Below are 19,758 nucleotides of genomic sequence, written 5' to 3'. Positions count from 1 at the left end.
ATATATCTTCAGTCCTCACAATGCACACATAGAAGACAGCGTATTAGCACCAATATCTGGTTCTCTTCTCTTTGCTGGGCACTCAGAAGACTAAGTTTACCAGCTACCCTAGCAGTGAGTTGGGCCACGTGACTAGTCCTGGCCAGTGGCCCTTAAACTGAAGTGACAGCTCTCGAATGAGGCAGTGAAAATCCATACTACATTCTCCAGTTTATCATTTCCTGTCCATAGAGAAAACTTCATATTGAGAGAGTGGGGCAGGCTAAATATTTGAGTCATTCCATTGATATGAAGATTGTAATCTTTATCATCCAAACCAGGATGATTTTTGGACTGAAAGGGGTGTTGTTAATAATTTGCCGGGACAGTAAGCTTGAGCTGAACTGTCCTGGGAAACCAGGACATAGACCCCCTACCCATGGAAGAAAAGTGACTACCCTGCTGCTCAGACCCGAAGTTGCCCAGACTTTATGTCAATAAGAAATTCAGTAAGTCAGTCACTGAGAGGTTGGGGTTGTTACTCCAGCATAACCTAGCCTGTCCCAACTAGTATAATAGATTATTCTCTAAACCAATTACTAGCTGAAACTTGGAGAGAGGTGCTTTACCCCTTGAACTTTCTCAAAAAGAGACAAAGCAGATAGGGGCCTTCATAAAGTGTTAACTTGATTGGATGGTGCTTCCAAGAAGCCAATTTTCTGCCCTTCTCACGTCAGCACCAAAAGGTTTACAATTCAGATAGCCTGGATCTTTAAAACCATAATAAAAACAAGTATCAACATATATAGCATTTTTTACTTTGTCTTATTGCATCCTCATAACATCTCTCTGAAGTAAGTAGGACTGGGAGGATGTATTCATTTTACAGGTAACTGAGGCTCAGGAAATGTGATCTGTCCTAAGTTGCACAGTGGTGAGAGGGCCTCCACTGAGCTCCACCTACGCCCCTTAGGGAGCACAGGGCCTGAGGTTACACTGACCATATTATGGCCCCAAGAGTTGAGGCTGAAAGAGGATTTGGTAGCACGACTTTTCTGGATGTGCTGTGGTTTACAATATCTGCTTCTTTAAGAGAAGCTACTCTGAAATATCATGGAACAAGTGTCACAAGAAGCATGCAAATTAAATAGCAGGCCCAGTGAAGAATGTGCTGTTGGCATCCATGTGGCTAGATGGGCCAGTACTGTGGATTCTTAAAGCATCTCTTTGCCACTGTTCCACCTTCTTGTCCAGAAAATATAACACTATAATTTTATCCCAAATACAGCCAATTAGATTTTCTTGCCTTTCTTTTACACCCCCATCAAAAAAATTAGCAACAGATTAACACCGGCTACTTACTGTGCTGCTTTGGACATTATTCAGATCCAGTGTGACTGTTAGTTTGACCTCTCCAAGCTTTAATGACTAAACATGTATCAAATAAAATAAAATAAAATAAAAACTGTGTGAGATGTAGAAAATGGGAATCAGATTTAGAGTGAGTTTGCCAGTGAGAATCAAGTTTAGTCAAGTCATTCAATTCTTAATTTTCTCTGACTCAAACTCCCAAACAGATCTTGAAACATGACAGACAGCATGTGGCCTGTTTAGTAAGTGTTCTAGGGATTGTAACCATCTGATGAAGAGCCAGTTACAACTGTGGAGAAATATTAACTTATGTGAAATGCAAAGTGAGCTACATTTGGCGTACCTGACATTAGATTCAAACTTTTAAAAGCATGGTGCATATTAAGAGAAGAAATCTTTTTTTGTTTGTTTGTTTGTTTGTTTCTGTTTGTTTTTCTTTTTGTTTGAGGCAGAGTCTCACTCTGTCACCCGGGCTGGAGTGCAGTAGTGTAATCTCGGCTCACTGCAACCTTGACCTCCTGAGTCCAAGCAATCCTCCCACCTCAGGCTCCCAAGTAGCTGGGACTACAGGCCTTTGCCACCACACCCAGATAATTTTTTTTTATTTTTTGTAGAGACAGAATTTCATCATATTGCTCAGGCTGGTCCTGAACTCCTGAGCTCAAGTGAACCTCCTGCCTCAGCCTCCCAAAGTGCTGGGATTACTAGTGTGAGCCACCATGCCCAGCCAAGAGAAGAAATTTTGATTGTCCAGGCCATAATTTATTTTTCTTTCACCAAGGTAAAATTGTAAAATACTAATCTTTATCAAATGGGGGAAAAGAGGCTCCAGGTTGTTATTACATTAGTTTTCTAGAAGAGAACGGCCTCTAATTAGAATTTAAGGTGTATCCTCACTATACATTATTTTCATTATTCCTAAACACAGTGGCCAATAAAGATAAATATAGGGGCCAATAAAAATTCAGCCATCTGTTGTCTTCAAGGTCTCCCAAGATTTGAACTCTAAGCTGTAAAGATCTATCCCCAAAATAATAGATTTATTTTTAAAGTAGCTGTCTTGGCAATTCAGAGTCCTTTTTGAGTGGTATCAGAGAATGTTTGTGCTTCAGATTACTCAAGAAAATAAAAAGCAGACCTAATGCTGCATGTATTTGTGGAATTTTATTATTTTGAAGACCTTTTTAAGGACACATTTGACAAGGATAGGTTCTGAAGTTGAGTAGATGAGCTCATGAGACTGAACATGGGAAATGATATTAACTATTGGCTATGTATTAATAAAATTAATCACATTAATAATTGTTGCAGGATCAGGGACCCTGAATGGAGGGACCAGCTGAAGCAGAGGCAGAAGAACATAAATTGTGAAGATTTCATGAACATTTATCAGTTCCCCAAATTAATACTTTAATAATTTTTTACACCTGTCTTTATGGCAATCTCTGAACATAAATTTTGAAGATTTCATGGACATTTATCACTTCCCCAGTCAATAGTCTTATAATTTCCTGTGCCTGTCTTTAATCTCTTAATCCCATCATCTTCGTAAGCTGAGGTTGTATGTTGCCTCAGGACCCTGTGATGATTGTGTTAACTGCAACAATTGTTTCTAAAACGTGTGTTTGAACAATATGAAATCTGGGCATCCTAGAAAAGAACAGGATAACAGTGATTTTCAGGGAACAAGGGAGATAACCATAAGGTCTGACTGCCTGCGGGGCTGGGCAGAACAGAATCATATTTCTCTTCTTGCAGAAAGGGAATAGGAGAAATATTGCTAAATTCTTTTCCCAGCAAGGAATAACCCTGAGAAAGGAATGCATTCCCAGGGGGAGGTCTCTAAAATGGCCACTCTGGGAGTGTCTCTCTTATGCAGTTGAAGATAAGGGGTGAAATATGCCCTGGTCTCCTGCAGTGCCCTCAGGCTTGCTAGGATTAGGTAATTCCAGCCTGGCGAATTCTAGCCATACCAGTTGTCTGCTCTCAAACCCTGTTTCCTGTTAAGAGGTTTATCAATGACAATACGTGCCCAGTGGGACATGGAACCTCATCATTAATTCTAATTTCACCCTTGCCTTGTGATCTTGCTCTGCCGTTTGCCTTGTGATCTTTTATTGCCCTATGAAGCATGTGATCTCTGTGACCCACTCCCTATTCGTACACCCCTCCCCTTTTGAAATCCCTAATAAAAACTTGCTGGTTTTGCAGCTCAGGTGGGCGTCATGGAACCTGTCAACATGTGATGCCCACCCCCAGAGGCCCAGCTGTAAAATTTCTCTCTTTGTACTCTTTCTCTTTATTTCTCAGACCGGCCAACACTTAGGGAAAATAGAAAAGAACCTACATTGAAATATTGCAGGCTGGTTCCCCTGATAAATAATTATAATTATTACATTAATTTAAAACCTGGCTGTATTTAGGGAAATAACCCATTTTGTAGACCTGTTGTGCATTATCTGGATATAGTGTCAATCCTGACTTCAAACTGTTAACCAGGCAAGTAAAAGCCAGTGAGGTGTATTTCTCCTTTGTGGCATTTACTTGCACATGTGAGATATTCTTTCTCCCTCCCCCTCTCTTTGTGGATGAGTGTGAACTCTACAAACACATGAATCCATAAATGCAATTTTGTATTCTGCCACTGTTGAGCAAAAACACTTGAGATTTGTTTGCTAACATTCAGGGGAGTTCCTTCTACTCCATGTGCAAAACAGGACTTCTCTGAATGCCCATCTCTGCTTCCCTGCCCTCTCCCAATCGGCCTCTCTCCATGCAGTTAGCTCCCCAAGCAGGATCAGTGCAAGCCTGCCTAGGAGAAAATTTATGTCACTTTCTCTTCACATAGAGATGGCCCTGGAGTGAATATGATGCAGTAATTCAAATTGGACTAGCATCTCTCGATCTGTTTATGAATGCTCTTGCATCCTCATGAGTGAATTAGAGTGCTGTGGTTTCTGTGCAGTGCTGTTATTCTTGCAAAATTTGTGCTGAATTAAAAATATATATCATCTAGGAAAGAAGTAAGAAACTCCAGTCCTCCAACATTTATCCAGAGTAAGTTTCTGTTTCAGTGCAGTTTTCAGTTATGTTCACTGTAGATTTACTGTTCCTAACTATTGCAGCGAGGATAAGCAGAGATTGGGTTAAGAGCATCCAAGTCACAACCAACCCGGGGATTGTTCCTGCTTACGTGCTTAGATGTGCTAGCTTCTAAGGGAGGAAATTCTCATTTCTAAGAAAACAAGTGGTGCAGTTGGGCAGAACCCAGTTCTAAACCAGCATTTTCCACATGAACAATTTGCTCTTGGAATTGAAAATTAGTCAGCTTTCCTTTAGACTCACAAACCTGAGGGAAGCTTTGCATTGCAATTAAAATGGGAAGGTAGGATAGTTTGTTGAGGAAGGCAATGGAATTAGAATGAGAAATAGAAACTTAAAAGCAAATTATATGGGAGGCAATGCAAAATATGTTCTTCATTAAGGTAATTGTCCTATCCTCTCTCTCCCAGGTAGGAGAGCAGTGGGCTGTCTTGGCAGAGATTAGTCTGCCAGGAGCCGACAGTGGTAAGTTAGGGATTGAATCTAGAACCTTTCCTCATTAAGGTAATGTTCTAAACACCATAGCTAATTAGCTGAGTTGAAGCATATAGACATTCAACGTAACAAAAAGAACAGTTAGATATTTGGTTTGTTTTACATCTGACCAGCGGACTTGCATCTTAGCTGCATGTGAAGACATAGCCCCTTCAGTCTTGCTGGCATTTCTCACTGTATCTACTTCCCTGACTAGTCGCATGCATACATAGGTCTATGGGAAGTGAAAATGTAAAGATGCAGGGAATGAACAAGGGTAAAAAATCCATTAGGTTCAATCATTCACTCCACAAAGAATTTATCAAATATCTACCCAATAACTAAGCTTTGCATAGTTCCTATGAATAGCATAAACAAGGAGGAGTCAGTGACCTCAGGAGGAGAGCTCAGAGTGTTAAGAAAACATGAAGGGAGGGTTTCCTTAGGCAAGGGACAGGTCAAGGCTTGGCTCTGTGTTTTCTGTGGCATTTTGGTGGAATTGAGAGTACCCAGTGGGCAGGACATATATTTCCATGAATAGCTGGTCTTAAATGCTTCAACAGGTAAATAGTTGTTATAATGCACAGTAGTTTCCCCTTTTCTGAGGTTTCACTTTCTACAGTTTTAGTTACCTGAAGTTCAACCAGTTAAAAATTGGTGAGGACTGTACAATAAGATATTTTGAGAGAGAGGGAGAGACCACATTTGCATAACTTTTATTACAGTGTGTTGTCATAATTATTCTATTTGATTATTAGTTGTTATTGTTGATCTCTTAGTGTGCCTAATTTGTACATTAAACTTTATCATAGACATGCATGTACAGGAAAAGGAAAGTATATATAGAGCTTTGTAGTATCCAGGGTTTTAGGCATTCACTGGGGGGATCTTGGAACATATCCCCCATGGCTAAGAAGACTACTGTATCACTGTGCATAAAGCCTGGATCTAGAAGAATTTTGATCTGATTGGGAGAAAAGATTGACTAATGCAAAAACAGTCATCCCTCAGTTTCCATGGGGGATCGAATCCAGGACCCCTCGTCAGATACCAGAATCTGGGGATGCTCAGCTTTCTTATATAAAATGGTATAATACCATATTTTCATATAATCTACACACATCCTGTATACTTTGAATCATCTCAAGATTACTTTTAATACCTAATACGACGCCTACACTTCATTCATGTGGATTCAATGTAGTACTCAGTGCATGGCAAATTCAAGGTTTGCTTTTTGGAACTTTGTGCAGTTTTTTTTTCCTGAATATTTTCAGTGTACAACTGGTCAAATCCACAGATGCAGAACTCACAGATACGGAGGGCTTAACTGTGCAGCATTTGCAAGTAACAAGAACCCATCAATCCAGATGTTACCACGTGATAACAGTATAGCAGAAAATGTTGATACCCAGCCAAGTAAATGCCAGGGTGGTTTAAATATTTGAGTGAATGCTGATGTGGCACAGTAGAAAAAGATTACAAGTTTGGAGTCAAACAGTTCCAATATCAGCTCTACTATTACTGGGAGTATCATCTTGAATGAGTTCCTTATTCTCATGGAACCTCAATGTATGCATTTTTAAATAATTGAAATGAAATATTTTTGATGCATTTCAAAGTAAGTCTACTGTAATCCCAGCACTTTGGGAGGCTGAGGCATGAAGCTCAGGAGTTCGAGGCCAGTCTGGGAAACATGGCAAAACCCTGTCTCTCCGAAAAATACAAAATTTAGCCAGGCATTGATGGCTCGTGCCTTTAATTCCAGCTATCTGGAGGCTGAGGCTGGACAATCACTTGAGCCTGGGAAGCAAAGGTTGCAGTGAGTCGAGATTGCACCACTGCAACCTTCCAGCCTGGGTGACAGAGTGAGACCTTGTCTCAAAAAAAAAAAAAAAAAGTAAGTCAAAGGCATATTCCCAAGGTGTACATATATATCAATAACTGGAGTTCCATATGTGTTTACAGTTCTCTTTTTTTGATAAAATTTACATACAATGAAATACATAAATCTTAAATGTAACATTGGCTGAATTCCAACAAATGCATATACCCTGTGCAGTCCAAATCCCTATAGAGTTACAGAACATTACTCTTATCCTAGGAATTTCCTTTATATCCTTACCAGTCAATCCCTGCCACCACCCAAGGCAATTGCTATTCTTAAATTTTCCACCATAGACTAATTTTGCCTATACTAGAACTTTGTATAAATGAAATCATACAGTATTTTGTCTTTTGTGTGTGGCTTCTTTAACTTAGCATAGTTTGTGAGATTCTTCAATGTTGCTGCATACATCAGTTACTCCTTTTGATTGCTGGTATATATTCCACTGCAGGAAATGCATAGGATAGTTGTATGTTGATGGACACCTGTTTTGAATTTTTAAAATTAAAAAATTTAAAAATTTTAGAAATCCATCATAAGAGACTAGGGTTAGGATTTAAACTAGGGTTTTGGACAATAATTAATGCTAGTCATATTGTGGAGGTTCAAGCAATGACTAGTTTGGTTATATACAAATAAATGAATTTTGTTTGTCTTGAACATCCAAAGTGAAGTATGTGTTGATATTTAACCCTACTACATAGGCATCCAATATGAGGGAGCTAGTATTTTATTGCAAGTATTCCTTCTTTTCCAGCCAATATGGGAAGTATGCTGGTCCTCTTTGTTGCCATTGGCTCTAGAAGATGAGCATTGTTCTCTACATGGGGCTGTGTTGTGTCAGGTTTCCTAGGAGGGAAGCCTAGGGTAAGGGAGGGATGCTTCAAGGACCCCATTCCCCCTGCCTCTTTCTAATTTAACTGCAGCCTCTTTCTTCCTGTCATTAAATGAAGTTCAGTCATGGTGGGACCCTTTCTTAAATCGACACAATTTCTCAAAGTGAGAACATTGGGAGTCAAATACAATGAAACACAAAGAAAAGCAATTTGCAAGTTTCAGCAGCAGCTCTTGACAAACTTCATGGCATGGGGGAATCAAAGGGAATGTGGTGGGCACTTCTTGCAGCCTCTCACCTGACTAGAAGAATATTAAGAATATTGAATAATTTCATGGTTAATTTCATTATTAAGTAGGCATTTGATTAATCAGCAAGTAAACATGTTAAAATATTTTCTAAAAACAAAATTTAATTTGGTTCAGCCTTCAACTGAATGAACCCTATCAGTTATCAGTGTGAGTTGGGGAGAATAACTTCTTGAGTGGCTTCTTGTTTTCTGTTCTTTTCTATTTCTGTCAAAAATGAAGTTAGTCTCAACTAAATATCTGAATATAGGGGTCAAAAAGAACAATTTGGTGTAATAATTGGATCAGTCCCTAGAGTGTCATTAATCAAAACAGAGGGCTAGATTTTGGGTTGGGGTTGGAGGGAAAGCATGTGAAAAAGCCCACAGTCATTTACATGTTGGAATAATCAGCTTCTAATGTAGCTTGGAGCCATATTTTCCAACACTGCTTTCATTATTGAATAAGTCCAGGTCTTCAAAGTCCAATCCATAGTCTCTGATTACAAAGAAGGCCTTTGATATTATCAAGTGTTGTCTTACCATGAAAGAGTTCAGAAAACCACTGTGTTTTAACATTTTCTTTCAGAAAGATCTTCCTTTGGTGTCTAGACGGACCAGCTCTTGAGACACTGGAAACAGATCCAGTGACAAGTACCCCAGTGGTCCGTACTTTAAAAGGAGGTCAATGACAAAGGTGGTCCCCTGGGAACTGGGAGAGAATTTAGTTAAAATGGCTCACTGATCCTGCTCTTTGGTGCTTTTGAATTGTTACTCTTCTCATGCATTAGTTTTAATGTGCAATTTCCCTAATTTTAACTTAGTGCCCTTCTTAAGCAAGGTTTTTGCTTCTCCCAGAGGAAACAGTGTAATAAGAATTTATTGATTACATAGTGTGTACCTTAAAAAATGGAATCTATTTTAATAAAATAAAATGCCTGCATTTATACCTAATGTTACCTGAGACATACTGTTTGCATATGTATTTAGTTTGTTTCCTCTGGCTGTCCTAGGAGTTAACTTTTTAAAAATAGTTCACTTGATGTACGTTAGAATTTATTACAACTCATTAAGTATAATTTTGGTTTCTATATTTTTAGTTATGGCAGCTACTTGACCAATATTTAGGGGAAAAAATGGTCTTAGTTTCAGGTGGGGGAAGGAGATGGAGAGCTAAAAGACATGAATTAAGGTGAGTGTTTAAGGATAAATTGCAACCAGCTATTTAATAAACAAACAAACAAAATACACAAAACTCTGCCCAAGCCTGAACCAGAGGGAGAGGGAGGAATTGGCTTATTTCTTAATCATATTGGGGAGACAGATGGTGGAACTGTACTATGTGCTGGCTAGTAATGCAAACTTTCATTCATTAGCCGTCGAAATAATAAAATGAAGCAAAATGTAATTGGGCGTCAAACAACAATGGAAGATGCTTTAGTCTTTGATTTTTGGGAAAATAGAGAAGTTTGTTAAATAAGAATTTTTTAAAAAAGATGTCATCAGGGAGTAAATAATGGCATATTCTTATCAGGTTTAAAACATTTTCTCTGTGACATGATTCATAGAGGTTATAAAAAGATAGGACAACTTGATTTTTTACCAAGGGTTAGGATGGGGCCCTGTGACTCTGTTCCAAGACTTGGGTGGGAAATGTAATTGGTTTTGATTAATCATGAAGTAGTGCCAGAAGAGTGTTTACCATATTACTAAGGGTTCTGAACTGCTCAAGATTGTTTTAACAATTTCCTGTCCACCCCCACTTTTTCCTATTTTTTAAGTATAAAGCCAAGAAAAATGGGGGAAAGGTGAATAGATATTTTTCTTTTTGATCCAGCAACTTGTGTTTATAGCTTGTAATTTTACAGAAGAGATAATTTAGCAAGATACGCATTGAGACAAGATTGTGTTTTAACTTAGTAAAAAATAATATGATTTCATTTTAACCGAGTTCTAACTATTTGGCCACTTTTAAGTCAGATGTTTAAAAATGAATGCAATAAGGATTAAAAGAAGACATCCAGCTTCTGTGCTAAGGTGGGAAGAAAGTAGACTAATATTTAGAAAACCAGGATACCAGGCCTTTACCTGCCCGGAACAAGCTGAGTGATCTTGGGCAAGTCTTAGGACCATTGTCATTACTTCCTTGTTTATGATAGTTCGGCAAACATGATGGAAAATCTGATACCACTCAAGAGCTTGTTTATATAAAATGAAATCAAGTATTAGCAATGGGTTCTGATCACTTATTATTTCCGAATTTGTGACTTCTTTGCACCGATTTTTTTTTTTCCACATAAGCTTAGTTTTTCTCATGCTCTCCCCAGGTCAGAAATGGTATTGTTGCCTTCTTGGGTTCATCCACCAAAGTTGTTCTCCAAGGTAACTCCTAGTTAGGAGTTAAGACTCTTACTCATTTAAAACCATTTTCCTGAATATCAATAAGGTCAAGTAGAAAGAGGCTGCTGTATTTAGAGTCAGTAAAAATGATTTCATCCAAACTCCCTATCCAACTAACCATGATCTCTTAAGCAAACCATCTAACCTTTCTGTACCTTAGGTTTCTCATCTACCAAATAGATAGAATGATTTTTAAAAGTAAATTATAATGATGAACAGATGAGACAGTTCTTTGTCAAGTTAAAAGTACTATTAAATTGAGTTATTATTAATAACATAAGATTTGTGAAAATATAGGGAACAGCTTCTGCTTTCTCAGCTGGATACATGCAGAGGTGGCTTGTATAAATGTGTGGTCACAAATCATTTTTAGAGTACTCGTAACCAGCGCCCACCATCTTCCTGAAAACCCAAATGAGTCCTTGTGCCATCCTCTGTAAAGGCAGAATTTCTCCAATTAATAATCTAGGTCTGGCCTGTCCCAGTTGTCTGCAGTTTCCTCACTCTGCTGCTGAGTAGTTACATGCCATATTAGAAAGGTGGCATCTTGAACTGTCTTATCCTGCTTACTGCAATGGGCTTCCTACATCAGTGGATTCACTGGTCTCCTAGGGCCCTTAATTTGTCATACGAGAAGCCCTTAGTAAGAGGGAGAAGCTGGATCAGCCTGCTTTTCTTCACAGTTCTCTTCAACCAGTGTCATACTGAGTCACTCAAATACATGCTTCAAGATGGGCCTGGAAAAGATAACCAGTTCAGGTTCTGGACAGAGAGCATCGTGTTCAGGGCATTGAGTTCAGGCTTCTTGCTCCCAGAGTTTGGGTCTATGAATCTTCATGGTGGGCCCCAATGACAAGGTCATCCAGACACAGTCTGAACATACAGGATGAGTGTCTGGCATAGAGTAACTACTTCACACTTTAAAAAATGAATTAGCAAAGGATTCATACAATAATGTCTAGTGAGTATGTATTTTATCTACAATTGAGAGAGATACATTAGAAATACATGGCATAGTCCTATACCAAATGTTGTCATTTATTCCAGAAGATAAGACCTGCATATACAAAATATTTGAGCATTAAAGTGAAGGATTTTTAAGTGACAGAGTAAATGGTTTGAAGTATAGGGCTATAAGAATTCAAAGAAGCAGGAGATCAATGAGGAGATATCTTAGGAAGTGAAACTTAAGGTAAATTTGAAAAGAGGGATGAAATATAGGAAGATTAAATGGAGGGGGCATTCTAAGAAGTATCACCAGCATAAGCAAATGTCTGGAAATGGGAATGGGTGTGTTTCCTTTACTCTTTACTTTGGGCCAATGGGGAATCACTGGAGGTACACATTTAAAACAAAACAAGATTATAACATGTATATATTATAATTTGTAGAAACACACATGTGTATAAAGAGGTATGTGTGAAGATGTTGATTGTTTGGAATAACAAAAATTTTGAAGTAATTTAAATTTTATAAGTAGGGGAATGCTTAAGTAATTTACATTCTCAACATGACATACTAGGAAGCACATTCATGTGCCACATAGTGATATTTGGTCAACTGTGGACTGGATGCAAAACTGTGGTCTCTTAAAACTATAATGGAGCTGAAAAATTCCTGTTGGCTGGTGACATCCTGATGACCCTGACCCTGCGTAGGCCTAGTCTAATGTGTTTGTTTGTGCCTTCGTTTTTAATAAAATAATGTAAAAAAAATTTTTTTTTTTTGAGACAGAGTTTTGTTCTTGTCGCCCAGGCTGGAGTGCAGTGGCACGATCTCAGCTCACTGCAACCTCTGCCTCCCGGGTTCAAGCGATTCTTGTGCCTCAGCCTCCGGAGTAGCTGGATTACAGGCACCTGCCACCACACCCGGCTAATTTTTGTATTTTTAGTAAAGATGGGTTTTCATTATGTTGGCCAGGCTGCTCTTGAACTCCTGACCTCAGGTGATCCACCCACGTCAGCCTCCCAAAATGTTGGGATTATAGGGGTGACCCACCGTGCCCAGCCAAAAATGTTTTTTGTTTGTTTGTTTGTTTTCAGATAGAGTCTCTGTCGCCCAGGCTGGAGTGCGGTGGTGTGATCCTGGCTCACTGCAACCTCTGCCTTCCAGGTTCAAGCGATTCTCCTGTCTCAGCCTCCCGAGTAGCTGGGATTACAAGAGTTTGCCACCACAACCAGCTAATTTTTGTATTTTTAGTGGAGATGGGGTTTCACCATATTGGTCAGGCTAGTTTCAAACTCCTGACCTCAGGTGACCCACCCACCTCAGCCTCCCAAAGTGCTGAGATTACAGGCATGAGCCACCGTGCCCAGCCAAAAAATGTTTTTTAAAACAATTTTTGAAAACTTATATACTAAGGACATACAGAAAATATTTTTATATAACTTATACATGTTTATGTTTTAAGATAAATGTCATTACAAGCATCGAGTTTTTTAAAAATTTAAAAGTTTATGAAGTAAAAATTATAGTAAGCTAAGGTTTATTATTGAAGAAAGAAAAATATTTTTTATAGATTTAGTGCAGTGTAAGTTTGCAGTGTTTAGAGTGTACAGTGTTCACAGTGTACAGTAGTGTCCTGGCCTTCACATTCACTCACTCCTCACTCACTGACTCACCCAGAGCAACTTCCAGTCCTGTGAGCTCCATTCGTGGCAAGTGGCCTATACAGGTGCACCATTTTAAGTCTTTTATATGGTATTTTTCCTGTACCTATTCTATATTTAGGTATGTTTAGATACACAAATACTATTGTTTTATAATTTTTCTACAGTGCTCAGGACATTAACATGTTATACAGGTTTGTAGCCTAGGAGCAATAGGTAATACCATATAGCCTAGTTGTGTAGTAGGCTATCCCGTCTGGGTTTATATAAGTACACTCTATGCTGTTTGCAAAATGACAAAATCACCTAATGATGCATTTCAACATTTCTCAGAACGTATTCCTGTTATGAAGCAATGCATGACTGTAGTTGAGAAGAATGAAGTAAATCTTTACGTGCTGTCATAGAAAGACCATCACAGAAAGACCTGACAGTAGATTAATGGGAAGAATGCATTCCTATAATATGTGTTAACTTTGAAAATTGGTGTTTGAAAATGAAAGTGGTTTTTCGGGAAGATTGATGTAGTGATACTGTATCAAATTAAAAAGAAGTGATTGGAAGTGAAGAGGGATATTGGGAGATAGGTGCATGAGTTTAGATGTCCAATTATAAAGAGGGGGACCTGAATGGTAGAGAAAGACAATGTAGAGGCATCCCAAAGAATGGTTGCAAAGGACTTCATGACAGATAATTAATAGAAGATGAAGTAGAGAGAAAAGAGATTTCCAGGTTGAAGCTTGGGAAATACGCATAGAAGAGTGATTTCTACAACTCGAGTGGATCCGTGTTAATTAGAAACCTTCTTTAAGAAATTCTTAATATTTTTGTTTCTCAGGATGGAAGAAACAGTACGAAATCTATTGCAGAGTCAAGGATCTCCAGAGCAGAAAAAAGAAGAAACTGTTAATATAATGGTCTATCAGGTACACCATGTTTATTATTCTTGGCTGGGTACTGGTCTGCTTGTTTTTCTTGTATTTCTCTAGGTTTGTCCTCTCTAACCCAGAGATAAATAAAAGGTGTGTTCCAGACCCCAGTGCTAAGAGCCACCTAGTCACCTCTGTTTTGAGGAATCATACACATTTATTCAATTCATTCATTTCATAAACTCCTGCTGTGAAACAGAGTGTAGATTTGATTCTAGAAGATGCAAAAAATAAGTTTGTGGTGAATGAGAGAGACCTGTATAGGCATTGCAGTACTCTGTGGCCAGGACTAAAAGAGAGGTGTGTACAACATTCTCCGGGAGCACAGGAGAGAGAATGCCTCATCCTGGCTGAGGAGGTGAGGAATAAATACTTGCCAGAGGTGTGACATTTAAGGTGGGCCTGTGGAATAGAGAACTCCATGAAGGGCATTCCAGGTAGAAGGGACACCTAGGTAAAGTGCAGTGGTGTGAATCTTCACAGCAGGCTTGTGGAGAATAAGCATCTCCAGATAATTAAGTAATGACCTGGAAATAAAAAGTTACAGTGAGACTGGGAGTACAGGGAAGAGCTGGATGGGGTCTGGGGTGTATGCAGTCCTCCTGGGTCTGGCCTTGCACCTCAGGCAACAAGGAGTCTAAAGAGGTCCAAAGAGAGTAAGCAGTCAGTGAAATAACAGGTCTTTGTCTCCTTCTGATAGCCCTTATCCCACTGTCCTTTAACACCAGCAAAGCTGCCAGGCCAGGAAGCAGGACATCTAATCTGAGTATGGTCCAGATTGCCTATACAGATGAGAAGGCTGTGGTATGGTGGAAAAGGGAAATACAATAGAAACAGCACAGACACTGTATATAGATAAATTTAGGACTTCTACTGAAAATCACTTCAAATCACAAATAGAGACCCAGCATCCACTGCACAACTATGTATGAAAAGCTTTAAAAAGCAAGGACATTGGTGGAAATGTGAGGTCATCACTGGGCAGCCCTAGGTTTTTGCTGGCTAAAAAGCCAGTGGGTTTGAGAAAGCAAGCATAGGAACCCAGCTGATTAGCATAATGTGGCATTAGCTTACCTGAATTTGTGGGCTCTGCAACCCAACTGGTTGTGAAAAGGGATTGGGAGGAATATGTTAATACAAGTAAAAGTATCAAAGTAAGTTAAGAAATCTGGCCATAGTTAACCTTAAGAGGCTGTATCCTAAATTGTTGACCCTTGAAATCTACACAGGGCTACTTCAAGAAGGTAGTAAGAATTCTTTCCCATGTGCAGTGAATATAATGCAAAGAGTTGACTTAAGCTACCTCAGAAGAAATTAAAGTTAGCTTCATAGAGACAGTGGAAAAATCACTGAGATCAATTTCTAGGGAAAGGGCTTAGATTCTTCTTGAGAGGGCGGTCTTGACAAAGGGAATGCATGCTCAGCGTTTCCTGATATGTGGCCACCTAAAGAAAGGGAAAAAAATTTTAGTCCTCCTAGCTCTGAATTCTTCGTAGATATTATAACTGCTTTGGTACAAAGTTGAGGTGTAAGTAAAAAATGCGACTCAATTCTGCATTGAATGGTTCGATGCAGCCTAAAAGCATCATATGAATCTGTGAAGTAAATTATTTGTTCCCCCATCACATGTAACACCTGGCTTCATTAAAGCTAAATAATCAGGCATCATTCTTGGGCTACATCTGATTTCTTCATGGTGGATCTCTTTCATTCAGATTCATATTTTCTTTTGCTTATTCTCTTCTGAGCTCTTAAACAATTATTAGCCAAATCTGTGGTGTAGACACTTAACATCATCAGCAACATTCATTTTGCGAAATGGGAAGCTGCTTAGAAAAACAGATATGCTTTAAGAAACGTGTTTTAAAACTATTACCTCTCCATAACCCAGTCTATTCGTTTTGGGAAATGAACTCTTCCCTGTAGGGAGAAGACAGTCATTAACTTGAATTAATGTCACATGATAGGGAAGTTTCAGTCATTCCTTTAATTGGCCTCAGGCTCCTTATCTATAAAATGGGAAAGGGAGGTGGGTTACATGAACTGTAAAGGTCACTGTGCATTTAACAAACACTTACTGAACTTCTCATATGCACTAGGGACAGCCTTGTGCCCTGGGCATTCAAGAAACGAGAAAAGAGAGAAGGGCAGGTGATGCTGGGTGGCGCCAAGTCCCAGGGAGATCCCCTTCATCTCACAAATTCTATTTTTCTAAATAAGGCTAATAGCGGCAAAATAGTTTATGCAAGATGTATGCGTGGTGATACTAGTGGAGCACATAGTTAACACCTCCCTGCGGCCAAATTCTGCGTTTCAGGCAAGAGCTGGGAAATGTATTGCTTCATAATATGGGGTGTCATTAGCACACCTGTCTCAGATTTTCCAACTTGCAAGATTTCTCTGAAAGGAGCCAGAGGCCCATGTAAAGCTTAGGCCCCTGGGAAAGCTGGAGTTACTTTCATTTTCCACTGCGGTGGCAGTGTTTGTTCTGAGTCTTTTATCATTGAGCTAATATAATAATAGCAGAGTAATAGCTTTCTGTGTTCCAGGCCCCTGCTAATTGCTTTGCATGCATTAAAGATAGTCATATTTTGTTCAGGGGGTGTGTTCCCAAAGACCTTTCATAATTTGTTGCTTGTGTAATTTATAGCTTGCATAATTCAACATGGATTCTCTCAAAGGACAATGGGTGTTTTCTGTTCAGCAACTGAGACGGTCCCACTATGTGGTAATCAGAGGTTTACAATTTACCAGCTTTGCCATTCCTGACCTTTTTTTAATTGGGGAATTTGCATGATTTCAAGTTTTGTGCATGAAGTGACATTAATAACATTTTCATGTGACCACAGTTTCAAATTTACCTAGTTCAGAGCCCCATCAAATGTGACTGGACTGTAGCTCATTCAGTCTCCACAACAATTTTGTGCAGGAGGTGCTGTCACTATCCCTATCTTACAGATGTGGACATAGGCTCAGAGAGGCAAGTGCTTGCCTGAGGATGTACAATCAAGAAGTAGCCTAGAAGGGTTTTGAACCCTGGTCAGTCTGATTCCACAGCATTAGCTCTTATGCTGAGGACTTCCAGAGAGATTACACTATAGGCCCCAAGTTAAATGATAGGTCTGCTTATTATCTATGCTGAGATCTGAACCTGGGCCTTTCCGCTTTCTATCTAGAGCTCTTTCCATTAATTCCTCTATTCATTTGCTCAGTCATTCATTCAAATGCCAGTTTTTCATGTACTTTCTTATCTAAGTGTATTAGTTTTCTGTTGCTGCTGTAACAAACTTGGTGGCTTAACACAATTCATTCTCTTATAATTCTGAAAGTCAAAAGTCCAAAATAACTTTTTGGGGGCCTCCAGGGAAAATTGCTTCTTTGCTTTTTCCAGAATCTAGCATTCCTTAGCTTGTGGCCCTTGCCTCTATCTTTCCAGTCTATCTCTCCAACCTCTTATTTCATCATCACATCTCATTGTCCTCTCTAGGGTCCCTCTTATAAGGACCCTGTGATGATATGGAGCCCAACTGGATAATTCAGGATAATTTCCTCATCTTGAGATCCTGAAGCTGATCAAATCTGCAAAAGTCCCTTTTGCAAAATAAGGTAACGTGCTCTCAGATTTCAGGGACTGGGTTGTGGACATGTTTTGAGGATAGGTATTATTCTGTCACACTAAGCAGCACATGTTAACTTAACAGGCTGGAAGTACCCAGAAGATATTGGTCTAAGTACCAGAGATGCAAAGATGCCTGACACAGGTCTTTTCCTGAAATGCTCAGTTTATAGGATGCTCAGGAGTGGGGAAGGCAGGTAGATAATCATATATATTCAACAACGTAATAGAAGCCAAAATAGAAGCTTGCACACATTCTGAGGGCACAGAGGAATGTGTCATGAAACCCACTGTTCTCCTTGGAGACTCTGCTTCCTAACTCAGGCTTATTTTTAATAATCCACTTCTCTTTTAGTCTCTTTTGTCTCTTGAAATGGACATGAGAGTCATGAGCTTCCTCATGAGTTCCACGGCCTGCCTTTCTCAGAGCATCTTGTGTTCCCAGTGTTCTGGGACCATGTCTCATTGTCAGGGCACATATGCTTGGTGCTTTACAGTTTGCAAAGCACTTATGGAACATGGATCTCAATGCTTGGTGCTTTACAGTTTGCAAAGCACTTACACAACGTGGATCTTATTTCTTTCTTCCAATAGCCACTAAAGGAGATATTTTCAGGCTCATTTTATGGCAAAGCTCGTAGAGGTCTCAAATCTTCAGGGACTGGGATGTGGGTATCTTTTGAGGATGAACTCGCAAATGCCAAGTGGTAGAACTATAAATTAATCACAGATTTTCCATATGAAGTTAAACTGAGCAGTTATCTGTGGAATATTTTGATGGTGTGGTGGAAAGTAGGCACAGTCTAAAATCTCAGGTCACAAAGTCACTGTCTCAATATTTTAAAAATCCAATAATAAAGTAAACTGAGATATATTAACAAGCTATAAAATGTTTGATTCTCATTTCCCCTGAGGAAGTGACAAGCATATGAGTCACAGAAATATTGTCATATGTGCAGGGAAGGTGACATATGCCCCTAGGATAGACTCATTTCATTAGGGAGAAGGGAAGACCTGAAAAGATTAACTTTAGGGAGCTCAAGGAAGGAAAAGCACCTCCCGGGTCCCCACTGCTTTGTCTTTCCAGCTCATTCTCTCTAGGTGTTTTAGGATTTCATATGTGTTATGTTTCATATTTGTGTCCCTCACGCCACCATTTCATTTAATTAAGTAAATTAGGGAACTTATGTTAGAAAAAAATTACAATTAGACATGAAAGGGGGCAATTAAGCATAAAGAAAATAGAGCAACCCATTGGAGAGGGGCATCATTCCATCACATTCATCTGCCAAAATATTTAAACACGGACAGCCTGAGTAAGATGCAAATAATCACAGAACTAACAAACGGTTACCCCCTTTACAGGGCTCGTATGTCCATAGCTACCTTCTGCACTTCTTCATTGTAGCCGCCATGCTTCCTCTTGTTCCTACTTTTCTGTATGGAATATGAATTGAATCACATTAGCTAACTCATTTAGAAAGAAGGTGAATGGACAAGTGGAAATGGTAACTGGGGGGAAAAGGACCCAACTATGGATACAGCTTCTGCGACTACCAAGACTTATGGCCTCAGATGGTCACTTAAAGTCTCTGGGTTCTTTGTTTTTCATATTTTAAAAGAAGGGAATTTAGAGTCACCAATTAATGTAAATAGCTAAAGTAGGCCAGATATGAGAAAAATCAAGTACCCTCTAGGGGATTACATTCCTTTTTTTCACTTTTGATAAAGAAATAAATACAGAGCACTTTTGTCATTTGTTTTTTATTACTAGGCAAAAGCCTTGCTTTTGAAAGCCATGCCATAGCAACCCACACCTGATTTAATGCCAGAGAAACAGGAGGGACTGGTGGGGCCTATGGCAGGCTGGAGAGCCTCTGTCTGCCCTAAGGGAAGCAGCCACAGCTCAGTGGCAGCAGATTCAGACAACCCAGAAACACACCAGTGCAGAAAGATAGCCACATGTTTCAAGAAGATACAATTTCAAGTTTTATGGGAAATCTCTTAGTCTGTAAGTGATGGCTTTTTTTTTTTTTTTTTTTTTTTGAGGCAAAGTCTTGCTCTGTAGCCACACTGTAGTGCAGTGGCACCATCTTGGCTCACTGCAACCTCCGCCTCCTGGGTTCAAACAATTCCCCTGCCTCAGCCTCCCAAGTAGCTGGGCCTACAGTCGTGTGCCACCACGCTCGGTTAATTTTTTATATTTAAGTAGAGACAGGTTTTACCATGTTGGCCATGATGGTCTCGATCTCCTGACCTCGTGATCTGC

At 39.4% G+C, this 19,758-nt stretch overlaps 1 protein-coding gene across 6 annotated transcripts in view; it reads left to right on the top strand.

Annotated features, from left to right (window-relative positions):
• The window catches only part of NCKAP5 (NCK associated protein 5), a 996,333-nt gene that overhangs the window by 660,312 nt on the left and 316,263 nt on the right, over window positions 1-19,758 (top strand). For all 6 annotated transcript variants that reach the window (XR_010149730.1, XM_016949712.3, XM_016949711.3 and 3 more), the window contains exon 6: window positions 13,783-13,870. Coding sequence is in view for 5 of the 6 variants with exons in the window: in XM_016949712.3 (XP_016805201.2) it covers window positions 13,783-13,870 (88 nt within the window). In the remaining variant the exon portion in view is untranslated. The remainder of the gene's footprint in view (window positions 1-13,782; window positions 13,871-19,758) is intronic.

The sequence above is a fragment of the Pan troglodytes genome, chromosome 13 (genome assembly GCF_028858775.2).
Source record: "Pan troglodytes isolate AG18354 chromosome 13, NHGRI_mPanTro3-v2.0_pri, whole genome shotgun sequence".
Lineage (NCBI taxonomy): Eukaryota > Metazoa > Chordata > Mammalia > Primates > Hominidae > Pan > Pan troglodytes.
The sequence above is the reverse complement of the archived record's forward strand: the minus strand, read 5'-3'. Positions and strand labels throughout refer to the sequence as shown.